The sequence below is a fragment of the Danio rerio genome, chromosome 11, assembly GCF_052040795.2.
Source record: "Danio rerio strain M-AB ecotype USA chromosome 11, GRCz13ab, whole genome shotgun sequence".
NCBI lineage: Eukaryota > Metazoa > Chordata > Actinopteri > Cypriniformes > Danionidae > Danio > Danio rerio.
In genome coordinates, this window is record NC_141031.1 from 36591527 (window position 1) to 36608544 (window position 17018).

The window sequence follows — 17018 nt, forward strand, 5'->3', positions numbered from 1 at the left end:
GAAAATGATTGAATGAATGAATATTAATTCTGGAGGACAAACTTGCAAATAACACACTTTTTCTCTGGTCTATCTCCGAAAGCAGCATCTCCAATTCATATTCTGTTCAAAGTTTCTCTTTTTTCTTGCTTTTGCCATTGCTTTTTCATTTGGTTTTGCCAAAGTAGAGTCATTAGCATATTCATACGGGGGAGGAGGCAGGGAGAAGTTTTGAGCTTGTGCACTTGCGCTCAGTTTCACGTTAATTCGGATGTACAAAGAGAATATGTGTGGGATTCCGCGTACGCAGTGTTTCATACACCTGAATTTTTTAGTGCGTACACAATGTTTTAGTATGATTTTAACGCAATTCTTCATACATGAGGCCCCTGGAGTCTTCTCTATTAGTATAGCTGATTAGCCATGTGAATGGATAATAACAGCCTTTTAAACCTACCGGTAGGCACAGAAGACCCCTATGGCCCATATCTATCAGCTGATAACCACTGATAAAGCCCATTCAATCAAGTGATAACATTCGAAGTAGGTGATACGAGTTGTTCTGGCAAATGAAATTATTGAGAGGCCATCAATAGTATTTGATTAAGAGTTTTTTTTTTTTTTTTTCACAAATATTACATTTGAATATGTCTGCTATAAAAAAATAAACAATTTATGTTTATTTAAAATTAAGACTTGTTTATTTAAGTAAATGTAATTTCAAAAGTTTAAATAATAAATTATTAATATTAACAAAAGCAATGTTTTAATCCAACAATATTGTGTTTCTGAAAAACATTTTTAAGCTAAATTTACATGCTTAATGTCTTTTTTTGTGCTTTTTTTGATAGAAAAAATGAAAGAAAAAACTGTTCAAATATATAAAGACATTTAAAATTATCATAAATATTGTGCAAAGCAAACTGAAAGAAAATGTGAATAATTATTCATGTAAATTGTATTCAAATATTTGCACTCACTGCTAACTGCATTGATTGATTGATAATAGTTTGAGTCCATTTAATCTATCAAAACGGCAGGCTGTTCAATTATGCATGTTTGTGATAGAATTATATATTTATTTAAATTTAAGATATGTTTATGTAAGTAAATGTAACTTAAGATGTTATTTTTAATCAAACATCATTTTTTCTGTGTTTTTAAATACATTTTAAAGCTAAACTTGTATGCATAATGTTGTTTTTTGCTTTCAGACGAAACAAAATGTTCAAATAATTAAAGTACATAACAGAAAACAATGATACAGTGCACAGAGCAAACTGAAATAAATGTAAATAAGCATTAATGTAAACAATATTCAAATATTTGTGCACACCAATTACGCCAATTAGATTAATTAATATGGTTCTTTGTCCATTTAATCCAACAAAATGGCACGCTGTTCAATTATGCATGTCTGTGTTTAAATTATATGTGTTGATATATTCATAAATACTGTATCTGCATCTGTGTGTGTGTGCATGCACTACATGATAAATTATTGATCTGGCCAGTCTTTGGTGGTCTTCTCCAGTCTCTCCACTTTCAGTCGTTTCCGTTATGTTTTTAGCCTTATTCTGTACTGGTAAAACAAGCCTGGTGAGGATGACGAGCTCCAGGGACCGAACCTCTCTTCCCCATGTCTGCTTTTTGCTCTTTTCCCTCCTTTTATTTCACTCTCTTTATTTTATATTCCATCAGGGCAGGTCAAGCTGCATTAAAGTTTCATGGATCTGAACTGGAGTCAGCAAGCATTTCCTTCAGCTCAGTTTCCCTCATATAAACGAATCAGTAAATAACCAATCTACGGCGAGGGAAACATGTTCCAATCAAAACTAATGGAAAATCTTTCGTTTTCATTTCTTTTCCTGTTTCTCTTCTCACTTTTAATTTCCTGATCCCCCTACTTTGAGTTTTTCTGTATTTATTCCATGTCCTTTTCTATTTATTTCTCTTTTCCCATTCCTTTCCTTTTATCCATTCTTTCCATTTGCTTTCCATTTGTCGTTTTATTTCCTTGCTTCGCTTTTATATTCACTCATTTCCATTATTCTTTCATTTCCTTTTCTAATTTCTTTTCCACATTCCACTTCCCTTCCCATTTATTTTCTTTGTCATTGATTTTCTTCGTAAAAATCAATTCCTTTTGTTTTTGTTTACTTTTTCCGATTTGCTTTTCTCATCTTTTTCTTACTTTTATTTCCTCTTTTCTTTACTAATTACTTTTCCTCCCAATTTCTCATTTTTTTAAATATTTTATTTAATATCCATTTTTCTGTATTTATACCACTGTTCTTTTTGTTTCTTCACCATTTTTCTTCACCAAAAACACCACGTTTCTTAATTTCCCGTTTCACTTTACAATTCGCTTTTCCATTCTTTTTCCTTTAACTTTGTATTGTTCATTTCTGCTTCCTGATCCTCTTGTCTCCTTTCCATTTTATGTTTTTTAAATGTCCTCTTCCTTTTATATCAATTTTTCTGCATTCACACCACTGTTCTTTTTGTTTCTTCACCATTTTTTTTTCATTTTCTTTTCTTTCCTTTTTTTATTCCTGTTTCATTACTTTACCATTCACTCTTCTATTAGTTTCCCTTTACTTTAACTTTTTATTTTACTGTTAATTTCTGATTTATGTATTTCTTTAATTTCCTTTCCTTGTCATTTTCCAACTTCTTTGGTTTTCCATTTTCTTTCCTCCCATTTTTTCATTTTCTTTTTTTCCTTTCCTTTTCCTTTTTTATCTGTTTTCTGCATTGATACCACTTTTTGTTTGTTTTCTTCACCATTTTTACCTCTATTATCCTTTTTAATTTCTCACTTTCTCACTGTCTACTTTACGATTCACTCTTCTATTCTTTTTCCTTTACTTTTATATTTCGTGTTGTTAATTTCTGCTTCTCGATTCTCTCGTCTCTTTTTATTCATGCATTTGTTTTATTTCCTTTCCTTGTCATTTTCCAACTGCTTTGGTTTTCCTTTTTCTGTTCTATTCCTCGTGTCATTTCCTTTTCTATTTTTTATTTGCTTTAACTTTCCCTCTCCACTCATTTTCTTCTTCCTCTTCCTGCTGTTTCTGTGTGTGGTGTTGCTGCTGCTCATGTTCTGCTGATGTGGATCTCTACAAAGGCTCAGGTGAGTGCTTTAGACAACTGTGTTTGATTTAAACAACAGTATTTTATTTTCTGCTTGAGACATTCATGTAGTGTAACTAAAAGCGCAGCTGCATGTCTTCTGTGTGATCAGGTGTCTGAGGTACTGCCCTGTTACTCTGACTGCAGTCAGTATATTTGGGAAGTGCAATCCTGGTCTTTGTGCATCATAAATCCTCCGAATAATCTCACCAACATTAGACCAAACCATCAGCCTGTCTGTGGAGAGGGTTTCCGGACCTCCAATATCCGGTACGATCATCAGAATGAAATTTTCAATGAGCAAATTGTTAAAAGAGTGCTGTAAAGTGATTAAAATTGCACCCAAATTAAAAGTTCATATTTACAAAATATATTTGTATGTACTAAGTATATTTTTGTATATAGAAATGTTTGCATGACTATAATGTACACATTTCTTGTTTATGCTTCTATATAAATATTTGTAATGTTATATATTATATTTTATACTATATTTTATATTATATTATATTATATTATATTGTATTATATTATATTATTAATACAAATATATATATATATATATATATATATATATATATATATATATATATATATATATATATATATATATATATATATATATATATATATATATTATTATTATTATTATTATTATTATTATTATTATTATTATTATTATTATTATTAAATTTTATTTTATTTAATTTTTTTAAATAATTCCCAAATTATTTTTAACAGAGCAAGGAAATTTTCACAGTATGTCTGATAATATTTTTTTTTTCTTTTGGAGAAAGTCTTATTTGTTTTATTTGTTAAAGCAGTTATTAATTTTTTTAAAAACCTTTTTGGGACAAAATTATTAGCCCCTGTAAGCAAATTTTTTTTATATAATCTACAGAACAAACCATCGTTATACAATAACTTGCCCAATTACCCTAACCTGCCTAGTTCACCTTATTAACCTAGTTAAGCCTTTAAATGTCACATTAAGCTGTATAGAAGTGTCTTGAAAAATATCAATTTTTACTGTCATCATGGCAAAGATAAATCCGTTATTAGAAATAAGTATTTAAAACTATTATGTTTAGAAATGTGCTGAAACAATCTTTCCTTCATTAAACAGAAAAATAAAACAGTAAAAAAATAAACAGGGGCGCTAATAATTCAGGGGGGCTAATAATTCTGACTTCAACTATATATATATATATATATATATATATATATATATATATATATATATATATATATATATATATATATATATATATACAGTTGAAGTCAGAATTATTAGCCCCCTTTAAATTTTTTCTTTTTTTTTTTATATATCCCAAATGATGTTTAACAGTGCTAGGAGATTTTTTACAGTATGTCTGATAATATTTTTTCTTCTGGAAAAAGTCTTATTTGTTTTATTTTGGCTGGAATAAAAGCAATTTTTAATTTTTTAAACACCATTTTAGGGACAAAATTATTAGCCTCTTAAAGCTATATTTTTGCTCGATAGTCTACAAACAAACCATTGTTATACAATAACTTGCCTAATTACCCTAACCTGCCTCGTTAACCAAATTACCCTAGTTAAGCCTTTAAATGTCACTTTAAGCTGTACAGAAGTGTCTTGAAAAATATCTAGTCAAATATTATTTACAGTCATCATAGCAAAGATAAAATAAATCAGTTATTAGAGATGAGTTATTAAAATTATTATGCTTAGAAATGTGTTGACAAAACCTTCTCTCCGTTAAACAGAAATTAGGGAAAAAATAAACAAGCGGTCTAATAATTCAGGGGGACTAAAAATTCTGACTTCAACTGTACATCATTTTGTCATTTTGCCAAAGAACAGCAAAATACATGTATTTACCTCTTGTATTTTGATAAAACAGATCACTGATTATATTTTCACTTGATATATTTCCTTTTTCCTCCAAATGAATTGTCTTTCTTTTGCTTTTGTGTTTTTCCACTTTACTTTCACACATTTCCTGCCTTTACATTTTCACTTCCATTCATTTTTTTTACAGCATTTTCCAAATCCTGGCTTTCTGCATTTGTTCCGTTTTATTTATTGTTTTGCTTTTCTTTTGTCTTTCCTTTTTTCTCTCCTTTCCCTTTCAATTCATTTGCCCAAACTTTTATTTATTTACTCTACTTTTTCATTTATTCCCTTCTTCTTTTCTTTCCCCTTTCCTCAAGCCTTTCAAATGTTTTTATATTTAAAAAATGGAACTAGTTTTATCATATCTCCTTTTTTTCACCCCAAAATGTCCCCATTCTGCCACCAAACAGCAGAATATATTGTCTTTTACTTCTGGTTCTATGATAGAACAAATCCTGTGTGTGTCACACAGCAAAATAGTGTCATAAGTCAGCGCTCAAAAGCGAGAAGAGGTCACAGCAGTGCCAAGCAGATTCATGGGGTCATAACTCTGCTTCTTAAAGATAAGTGAGGTCGTAACTCTGCCCTTCAGACTAAAGTGAGGTCAAAGGGGATGATGGGATACTGTGGGTAGTGTTGTAACTGAACAACACCTTTTTATAGTCATGTTTGTTCTCTGACCCTGACTTGGTAACATTTTCCTTGCATAAATGCACAGATTTCGATTTTTCACATTACTGTTATTATAAAGGAAGCACGGTGGCTCAGTGGTTAGCACTCACAGCAATAAGGTTGCTGATTCGAGTCCCATCTGGGCCAGTTGGCATTTGTGGAGTTTGCATGTTCTCACAGTGTTCGCGTGGGTTTCCTCCGGGTGCTCTGGTTTCCTCCACAAGTTCAAAAACATGTGCTATTGGTGAAAAAAATCTAATTCTGAAAACTAAATTGGCCATTCTGTTTGAGCGTGTCTGTGAATATGAGAGTGTATGTGTGTTTCCCAGTACTGGGTTGTGGCTGAAAGGGCATCCGCTGCATAAAACATAAGGCAGAATAGTTGGAGGCTCATTTTGCTGTAGCAAGCCCTGATAAATCAGGGATGAGTTGAAGAAAAATGAATGAATGAATGAATGATAAAAATAATAATAATAATGATAATAATAATATTATTAATAATAATAATAATAATAATGGTTCCCACGTTTCTTAAAAGTACTTAAAATGACTTGAATTTAAGACATATGGATTCAAGGCCTGGAGAGTACTTAAAAACAGACACAGGTCCAGGAAAGTGTTTGAATTAAATGTAACAGAACAAAAACACTAAGAAATTATTAGTTAGATATTTTAACTATTAATTATTACAGATTTTACATTTAAATCTGGGTCAAAAACGCTGATAAATAATGCAAATGTTACCAATATCAGAAACCGTATTTGTATATCACCAGTATTGAATGCAACAGATTTCATTAAAGTTCTTTGAACATGACATTTTAAAATGATCAAAATGTTTAAAAATGACTCAGACATTTTTAATGTAAATATGAAGCGTAAGTGGATTGTTAAGTGCAGTAAGGACTTTCATGGAACTACATATGCTGAGGTGTGAATTACAAAGGTGCCTGATTTAAAATTAATGCTGCTTTAAAAAGTCCTTGAAAGTCTTTTAATCTACTGTCCATGAAAGCATCTGAATCCTGAATAATAAGCAATAGTATTTTTGTCTCTGATCAAAAGCTGCTTGAAAAGGGGCGGAGAGAACCAGGATGAGGTTGTTGATGATTCGCTGTGCGATCTGGAGGAACGGCCAAGCACAGCTGAGACCTGCCTGCTGCCATGCCCCGCCCACTGTGTGACATCAGAGTGGAGCCAGTGGACCAGATGTAGTGTGGTCAGTTTCTGAAACTTTCCTGACAGATGGTTGAATAGCTGAATAGTGGCTAACGAATGGATAATGAATGTCAGGATGGAGCCAAGTTTGTAATGATGGGCTTGTTACAGTTTTATAAATGCAAAGTTTTTATTCCTTCAGCATTTCAGAAACTTATTTAGTCCTTGAGATTCTGCTGTTGTGCTTGGCTTTAAAAAGCATGATGTAAACACAACCATACTGTAATTAAGAAATATTGATTTCTAGAGGATTCAACTTAATACAATGCTGATTTTTACCTTATTTAAAGGGGTAGTCCACCCAAAAATGAAAATGCTGTCATCATGTACTGATCCTCCACATGTTCCAACACTGTTTGACTTTCTTTTTTCTGTTGAAAAGATATTTTGAAGAAGTTTTCAAACCAGCAGCCATAGACTTCCATTGTATTTTTTTTTTTTTTGCTATGGATAGCTATCAGTTTTTAACATTCCTCAAAATCTGTTGGGTGAAAAAAGCTCATTAAATTTAAACCTTTGGGTGAAATATCCCTATAAAATCAATGTTAGTCATTTAGAAAGTTTGCTGGTTAATGCCTGTGCATGATTTTTGCTCACCCTTATCACTGATGTTTAATGCCTCTTGACCAAAAGTGTGTCGAGCCTCATTAGATTTGCAGCACCACCTTGTGTACCATGGAATTTCTGTTTGCCATTAAGCACCAGCTAAAATCAGACACATTCACTTTGCTCATCAGCTTGTGTACGAATGCTGAATAATGCAACTTAGGCTCATTCTGAACACGTAGCCCTATATACATTTCTGGAGATCACAAATTATGTAGCTAGAGCTACGAATGGCTGCATTTCATCTTTAAAATAAAAGCTACGGGGCGGTATCACTCCGTTCCTTTTCTCGCTTACTAGCTGACTGCTTACCTCCATATGGACGGCTTTTCCACTGTTCTCAGTTTATCCAGTAGCTCGACATGTATGTCGGCACACTTGAAATGCAGAGTGGACTTGACCACGACAACTGGGTTCGAGTCCGATGAAGAAAAACAAAAGCTGAAAAATAAAATAAATGTAACGAAGGCCAGCTAGTGTGTGCTGTGCAGGTAAACCTCACTCCTCTGACCTCTAAAGGTGCTCTAGCGACAGATGCTACAGGCCATGGTCTTTAGCCTCCTTGTTAGAGCAACAGACTCCCAAGCGAAAGGTCGCCGTTTCGAAACCAGCTCGGAGAGGGTTGGGTGGCGTTGGACCAGCAGGGTTACATTGGTGCCATGACCTGGATGGGAGTGAGGTTTAAAGGGGTGAGTGTAACGGAGGCCAGCTAGTGTGTGCTGTGCAGGTAAACCTCACTCCTCTGACCTCTAAAGGTGCTCTAGCGACAGATGCTAGAGGCCATGGTCTTTAGCCTCCTTGTTAGAGCAACCGACTCCCAAGCGGAAGGTCGCCGTTTCGAAACCAGCTCGGAGAGGGTTGGGTGGCGTTGGACCAGCAGGGTTACATTGGTGCCATGACCTGGATGGGAGTGAGGTTTAGGGGGGTGAGTGTAACGGAGGCCAGCTAGTGTGTGCTGTGCAGGTAAACCTCACTCCTCTGACCTCTAAAGGTGCTCTAGCGACAGATGTTAGAGGCCATGGTCTTTAGCCTCCTTGTTAGAGCAACCGACTCCCAAGCGAAAGGTCGCCGTTTCGAAACCAGCTCGGAGAGGGTTGGGTGGCGTTTGACCAGCGGGGTTACATAAACAAGGTAAATAACAGGGTGAGAGTGTGGTAAAATCGGAAAACGTGGTCAAAATCTGTGGGCTTTTTTTCTGGATTGCATTTCAAAACACTGCGGTTGAGTTTAGGAAAGGGGGTGGGCAGAACAATCGATGCTTTTTAAAATACTATTGGTTGGGTTTAGGGAAGGGGGAGGGTGGGGGATAGGTCTGTCGGTCATAAATCAGTCAGTCGACAATTGCCTCCAGTAGATTTATGTGAGACAAGCAGGCGTTGTTTGAGATCAGATTTGAGATCTGGAAAAGCGTACACAGCGGCCTCTGGTGGCGAAAACAAAAACTCCTGGGATGTATTTTGCTCTCTCCAGAAATGTTTATAGGGGTACATAATCGGAATGAGCCTGGGTTGGAATAATGTCTTGGAAAATACTGATGATTATCGTGAGTAAAAATCACTCTGGTGTGCGCAGGCATAAACACTTAAAACAGTGCAGGCATTAAAACAGATTTACCCCATTTCAAGCTGCTGTATATAAAAATATTTCTGCTTTTAAATCCTGTTTAGACTTCTGTTGTAAATGCATCTCTCTTCTCTCTCTCTCTCTCTCTCTCTCTCTCTATTTTAAGCATAACAGAAACAAATTTGATAATTCTAACTTACCTAAAAGAGAAAAAGTTTAGTCACATTAACTGTATACAATGAATCTGCAGTGTTTCAATATGCAGGATTATATATCGGTGTGTTTGCCTGATGTGTTCATTCCTGCAGGACTGTAACGATGGAGATTTGAGCTGGAGGAGCAGAAGTGTTTTGAGGTGGCCTGAAGAAGATCACACCTGTCCTGAACTCAACCAGACTAAACCCTGCACCAACATGGCATGTCTCAAATACTCCTACGTTTACTCAGGTACTGTGACAAATACATGTACCCTGATTGTCAGAATGTCCTCTGTTCTCATTATGGACTGTATCTGCTTGTCATATAAGATGTCACACATTTCAGATTCTGGGTCCAAAGTGTTAAATCAGATGTCAAAAGCAAACAGCAACTGGTGCTAATACATGTTCACAGTGTGTTGCTTTTTTCAACATTCTGAAAACGTAGCCCTATATACATTTCTGGAGATCGCAAATTATGGAGCCAGAAGTACGTAACTAATTTATCAGTATTTTCAAAAAGGGCCTGTTCACACAAACAGACCTTTCCAGGAAGGTGCCGGTAATTTTCCGGAAAGGTCTATATATATGAAATGGGTTTTTGTTTTATCTTGAGGGAAGTAACAAGGATTATTTTAAGACACTGGAAATCAATGAATGCCCCAAAATTAAAGACTAGGGTAATGCAATTGAGGAAACTGTATCAGTTCATGCTCCGGAGAGCATTTAATATATTTTTGTATTTTTCAAAAAAAAAAATGTTGTATTTTTGTCATTTTCGTTGTAATTTTTATTTTTTTGTCACTCTGATTTTCTCTATAATAATACAGCATAATGTAAAATGCATAAAAGTCAACCTTCCCCAAAAAACTTAATAAAAAAAGATAGAAAAGAAAATCATGATAATGGAGTTTATATCCATGCCTAACCTCAGACTTTGAGGCAGTGATTCATCTTTTATAAATCATTCAACTGTTAGTGTCTGGTATGCAGAAAGTCCAGCAACTGTAGTGAACGAACCACGATTTTGTAATAGATTCGCTTTAAGTTCAGTATGACTAAACAGTGGTCATAAATGAGATTATATTACAAGGCTATTGAGTTTTCTCGATTCAGATGAGCAGAGACATGAATAAGAAGCAGTATTTTGTCTGTCACAGCTGAACGTGTGTGTGTGTGTGTGTGTGTGTGTGTGTGTGTGTGTGTGTGTGTGTGTGTGTGTGTGTGTGTGTGTGTGTGTGTGTGTGTGTGTGTGTGTGTGTTTTAGACTGGAGCAGCTGTCAGCTCAGTGAAAGCGCAGTGTGTGGCCGTGGGATTAAGACTCGACTCCTGAACTGTGTGCGCAGTGATGGGAAACTGGTGGAGCTCAGCCTGTGCAAAGAGGTGACTGTGCTTTTCTCAGTGGAATCCCCTGTAGGAATGCAGATGTTTGACTGTTTTCTGCTCTTTTTCTAGTTGGGTCCTTCACGTGGAAAGCTCTCAGCCCCCTGTGAAGTGGCGTGTCCTGTTAATTGCCTGATTACTGAGTGGTCCGCCTGGTCTGAGTGCTCACACACCTGTGGAGGCCAAAGTAGGATCCCCAGTTTAAATGTTATTATTCTGGTGCATCTGAATCTGATGCATTTCAATTCAAAGGAGATGTTGCAAAAACAAATTGCAAACTACAAAATTTCAATTTTATATAATAATTTTATGGTTCTCTTGATTTCTTCTTTTCTCTTTATTCTAATGTTTGCATGATATTTTGATGGTAACCAAGTTATTTTGTTAGATTAGTTTCACCTTTGATACTAACTACAGAATACAGATACATATAAAGTACAGACCAAAAGTTTGGACACACTTTCTCATTTAAACTGTTTTCATGACTATGAAAATTGAAGATTCACACTGAAGGCATCAAAACTATGAATTAACACATGTGGAATTATATACATAACAAAAATGTGTGAAACAACTAAAAATATGTCATTGTCTAGGCTCTTCAAAGTAGCCACCTTTTGCTTTGATTACTGCTTTGCACACTCTTAGCATTCTCTTGATGAGCTTCAAGAGGTTGTCACCTGAAATGGTCTTCCAACAGTCTTGAAGGAGTTCCCAGAGATGCTTAGCACTTGTTGGCCCTTTTGCCTTCACTCTGCGGTCCAGCTCACCCCAAACTATCTCGATTGGGTTCAGGTCCAGTGGAGGCCAGGTCATCTGGTGCAGCACCCCATCACTCTCCTTTTTCAAATAGCCCTAACAATGCCTTGAGGTGTGTTTGGGGTCATTGTCCTGTTGAAAAATAAATGATAAGCCAACTAAATGCAAACCGGATGGAATAGCATGCCGCTGCAAGATTCTGTGGTAGCCATGTTGGTTCAGTAAGCCTTCAATTTTGAATAAATCCCCAACACTGTCACCAGCAAAGGACCCCCACACCATCACACCTCCTCCAACTCCATTTTTAAAGGCAAGAAATTCCACTTATTAAAGCTGACAGGGCACACCTGTGAAGTGAAGACCATTTCAGGTATTTCCTCTTGATAAAGAACTGTATGTATATATATATATATATATATATATATATATATATATATATATATATATATATATATATATATATATATATATATATATATATATATATATATATCTATATCAAATAATATATACATACATACACACACAGTTGAAGTCAGAATTATTAGCCCCCCTTTAATTTTTTTGTACTTTTTAAAAAGTTTTTTTTAATGTTAGTATTATTAATTATTTTTATTATTAATTAAAATAATATAACAATAAAACTTTTTTATACCAATTGTGAATGAAAAAACATAACAACTAAGGCCCCGTTTACACTAGTGCGTTTTAGTTTTAAAACGGCGTTTAAGAATGAAAACGATCCGCGTCAACACTAGCGTTTTACCCAGCGTTTCTGAACTGCTCTCCGTCCACACCAATACGCTGAAAATGCACATCACGTGACCACTCACACACTCTTGGGCAAGTGCTGCAGCATTTACACCCAGATGAGAGCTGTGCTGGTCGGACTGCTCATCAAGCGTCTCCCGCTGGATCTAATCTCACTATATTTGCTAAACGTGATATTTAATTAGTCTTGTTGTCTATATCTTACGACATATTCCCTGACTTTTGGTCTTTTGAATAGATTACTTGTTCTCAGGTAATGTGTTTTGGCTGAGCACAAAGATAAGTTAATAATTAATGTAACCACGTACATTCTGTATATTGACTGATCGCTTGCCGTATTTCCTATAATGTATAAACTTATTGTGCGTTATACTTTCATAATGGCTATTATTGATTATTAAAACTGACATTCAGCAAAGCAGAGGATACGTTTCGTATTGTCAGTGAAAATGAAAGGAGGCAGTGATGTTATATAGATTCTGTTTTATTATAAATATGCATACAGTGAAGATGCAGCACGACACCTCAGCATTTCTGCTGTCTGTTAAGTTGTTAATATCAAAATGAAAATAGGCAAGTCCTTAAATCATGTTTTCATTTTATTGTTGAGAAAGTGAAACAACGTAGTAAGGATGATGTGAATAAGGTTATAAAGTACACTGTTCTGTTCCATTTGAAGATTTACCGGACATGTTCTCGAGGGTCTGTTTTCCATATCAAACTTGCGAAGTCTAAACTTACAGGGAGAGGATGTGAGACTGAACTGTGTGTGTATAGGCTACTTAATATTGAGGAAAAGCCCCAATCAGATGTCGGCAGCCCTGCCTCCGTTTTCAGATGTCTCCGTTTTCCCTCATCCAAATTGAGACGGAGCAGCAGCGTTTTAGAATGAAAACGGCCTCTCCAGCGTTTTCGAAACGCTCCGTTTTCGGCGCTCAAAAACTCCGGCGTAGTGTGGACGGCTGGCGTAACCGTAGCAAAACTTATGCGTTTTAAAACGAAAACACATTAGTGTAAACGGGGTCTAAATAACAACAGAAACAACAATAACAACTATTATTACTATTAATCCTCATATTTTTATCATCAATAATTACATATATAAATGTTATTATAAATATTTACATTTATTTAAAATCATAAGTGTCATTTTTCTTTCAAAGTTAGCCTGTAAAAATGTATTTAATACCCGTGTAAAGTCAGCACACACCTGTATGTTTACACCCTTGAGAGTTCAGTCATGCTTCCTTGAACTGAGCTATTGTTAGGGGCTTAATTAAACTATTTATCAGCCTCATTTATCTCAATTCAAGGCTCTGCCAGTCCCAAGAGTAAACTCTTCCCCCACAGCGCTTACTGAATTCAGCATGCATACATACAGTGCTCAGCCTGGACTGTGTGTGTGTTTATCATACAGGTCAGAGGTCTCGGTCGAGGGTAGTTCTGCAGGCAGATAGTGAAGGAGGTCGACCATGTCCATCTCAGCTCTCCCAAACTCGGCCTTGTCCTATCAGGCCCTGCTACAGCTGGACACTGGCAGACTGGAGCCCCTGCAGGGTTGAGGTATTACTGGTGCAGTAACGAAAAATACAGAGCATAAACTGTAAAAAAAAAATGCTGTAAAATTTACAATATTATTTATAGTATTACAGTATTATAAAGTACAAAACATAAATATAATAATAATAATAACAACAAACATAAATAAACATGTTTTATTAAATATAACACTATTAAATAAAATGATATTTATTAACAATAATAATATAATATTAATAAAAATATATAATATAAATAATAATAATAATAAACACGTTTAATTAAATATAATAATCTTAAATAAAATAATATATAATATTAATGACATACTAATAATACTAATAACACTATTAACAATTATTATCATTATTATGTTATTATATATTTTTTTATTATTATTATATTTAATTAAACTTGTTTATTATTATTATTATTATTATTTATTATAATATATTTTTATTAATATTATTTTTAAGCGACGCAGTGGCGCAGTAGGTAGTGCTTTCGCCTCTCAGCAAGAAGGTCACTGGGTCGATCCTCGGCTCAGTTGGCATTTCTGTGTGGAGTCTGCATGGTCTCCCTGCGTTCGCGTGGGTTTCCTCCGGGTTCTCCGGTTCTCCCACAGTCCAAAGACATGCGGTACAGGTGAATTGGGTAGGCTAAATTGTCCGTAGTGTATAAGTGTGTGTGAGAATGTGTGTGTAGATGTTTCCCAGAGATGGTTTGCGGCTGGAAGGGCATCCGCTCTGTAAAAATTTGCTTGATAAGTTGGTGGTCCATTCTGCTGTGGCAACCCCGAATTAATAAAGGGACTAAGCCGACAAGAAATAAATGAATGAATGAATATTATTATTATTGTTATTAAATATAATTTTATTTAATATTGTCATATTTAATTAAACATGTTTATTGTTGTTATTATTATTTTTTTCTTTTTTATTTAAATTAACGTGTTTATTGCTATTATTATTTTTATTTTATTTAAGATTGTTATATTTAATTAAACTTGTTTATTACTTTTATTATTGTTTTTATAAGTTTAATATTGTTATATGTAATTAAACATGTTTGTTGTTGTTATTATTATTATTATTTAATATTTTTATATTTAAACATGGTTATTGTTAATATTAGTAGTAGTAGTAGTATATATTACTTTAATAGTGTTATACTTCATTAAAAGTGTTTATTATTATTATTAATATTATTTAATACTGTTATATTTAAACGTGTTTTGTTAATATTAATATTATTATATATTACTTTCATATTGTCATATTTAATTAAACATTTATTATTATTAGTATTATTATAGAAGACGTAATAGACTTTTGTAAGCAGTATAAAAGCATGTGAGTGGAGCGACTTTCTTTCAGGCGATCAAAAAGTGTCTCTGGCAGTGCATCATTGATGTGTTGGACAGAAGCCCATGCGGAGGCTCCATCACACTATCACGAGCCAATTATATTGCAGTTAAATCTAGAGCGTTTCTCTCCACCCACACTTTCAGAATGACAGTAATGTAGAAAAATGACCAGAGATATTTCAGCGGCACACAGGAGAGGCATTACAAAATAACCAACCGTCACTGTTTAGATCTGCAGCACGTTTCCATGAATCTTCAGATGTGCTATTGCTGAATCTGAATGTTTGTCTGTGTGTTTTCAGGGCGCTGACTGTGGCGAAGGAGTGAGTCGCAGGGAAAGGTCATGTGTGCTGCACTGGGGTTCTCTTTCAGGTCCTCCTCAGCCCGTACCTGTAGAGGATGAGAAGTGTGTTGGACATTTACAGAGTAAAGTCAGTGAGATTGAGTTTCTGCAGCCCTGCACAGTCCCTTGTCCAGGTGTGCATCTCTAACATGAAAACTAGACAATGCTTAATACATTTTCCCTCAGTTAATAAAGGATAGTTCAAATAGAAATGAACATTTTTTAGAATATATTTTGCCTTTAACAGGAAAAAGACTACGAACTAAATGGAGTTTTTTTTTTATTTTTAGCTGCACTATCACTTTAATAACATAATTCAGCACAGCATAAAACAGCATCAAATAATATGACATTTATATCATATTAATTATTGCTAATATAATAAAAAAAAAATTCTATAACTAAGGATGCATTATATAAGTCATTACTGACAATTAAGAGTGTACTCACACTATGTACAGTTGCCTTGAACTGGGCCAAAGCATGCTTGTCCCCCCTCCCATCTCCTCCGACGGCCCACACTCACATTATATTCGGGCCTGAGCACACTTACATCATCGATGATGTGCTGTTCAGTAAGAAGTGCTTTCACCCAGCACAGTTGAAATTTCTTTAGTTATATCTTTTTAGTCATTTGGGATGCAGTGACAAGCAGTCAAATATTACGCCATACAGATCAGTCACTTTTAACGCTCATAAACAATCATAAAGTGCTCGTGCTGCAGGAATTATGAGGTTTGCTAAAGGTGCAGCTGTCATGCAGTGAGGGGTTTGCGTCTTTAATAATCTACGACATTTTGTGCTTATTGAACAGTAAGAATGATCAATAAATCCATATGAAACAGCCCCTTATAAGTCACGTCTCATCTTCAGTTTCGGGCTCAGGCGGACTTTGCACTCACACTACAAGCATACCGTGCCAAAGCCCAAGTAAACCGCACTCTGGCACACCTCTTCCAACTGGGCCAGGGCCGGCCAAGTAAACCGTGCCTGAGCCCGATTCAGAACACTCACACTTCTCAAACTATCCTGGAAACGGGCCTGGGCACAGTTCAGATAGCATAGTGTGAGTTTGCCCTAAGTCATTAATAATGTAATTATAAATAAATATTTAAACTTTCTGTTTAGAAAAAAATAGTTTTTTTATATAGAAATGTTTATATAGAATATCATCACTACTTTTATTATTATTAGTAGTAGTAGTAGTAGTAGTAGTATTACATCATTATTATTATTATTACTATTATTATTGTTATTATTATTATTATTATTATTATTATTTAAATGAATACTACAACCAACAGTAAAGACAATTGTTAGATATGGTAAATCTCTTATGCTCAAGGCTACTTTTTTTTTTCAAAAATACAGTATATCAAATAAATGATTTTATAATAATTACATAAATTTTTCAAGAACTTGTAAAATATAGATTTTTTCATGCATTAAACATTTTAACATTGAATTCATCTAATTTAGCTCATTAAAAAAAAACTTCTCCTTGTGTTATTGCATTCACATAACTCATTTCAGATCTTTTTGTTTTGCTTTATTAATTTTTTTGTTTGTTTGGGTTTTTACCTAAATCTGGTTTATACAATTCCG

General features: G+C 34.5%; 1 protein-coding gene across 3 annotated transcripts in view; it reads left to right on the forward strand.

The window, feature by feature from the left end:
* thsd7bb (thrombospondin, type I, domain containing 7Bb) overlaps positions 1-17018 on the forward strand; it is a 190388-nt gene that overhangs the window by 161588 nt on the left and 11782 nt on the right. For 2 of the 3 annotated variants that reach the window (XM_087273925.1, XM_087273924.1), the window contains one exon: positions 1681-2308. In XM_087273925.1, coding sequence (XP_087130051.1) covers positions 1681-1716 — 36 coding nt within the window. In that variant the 3' untranslated portion in view covers positions 1717-2308. Of the gene's footprint in view, positions 1-1680; positions 2309-3226; positions 3385-6733; positions 6888-9363; positions 9503-10519; positions 10636-10707; positions 10823-13582; positions 13729-15372; positions 15548-17018 lie in introns of those variants that run through there. The other variant, XM_087273923.1, reaches the window with a different exon arrangement.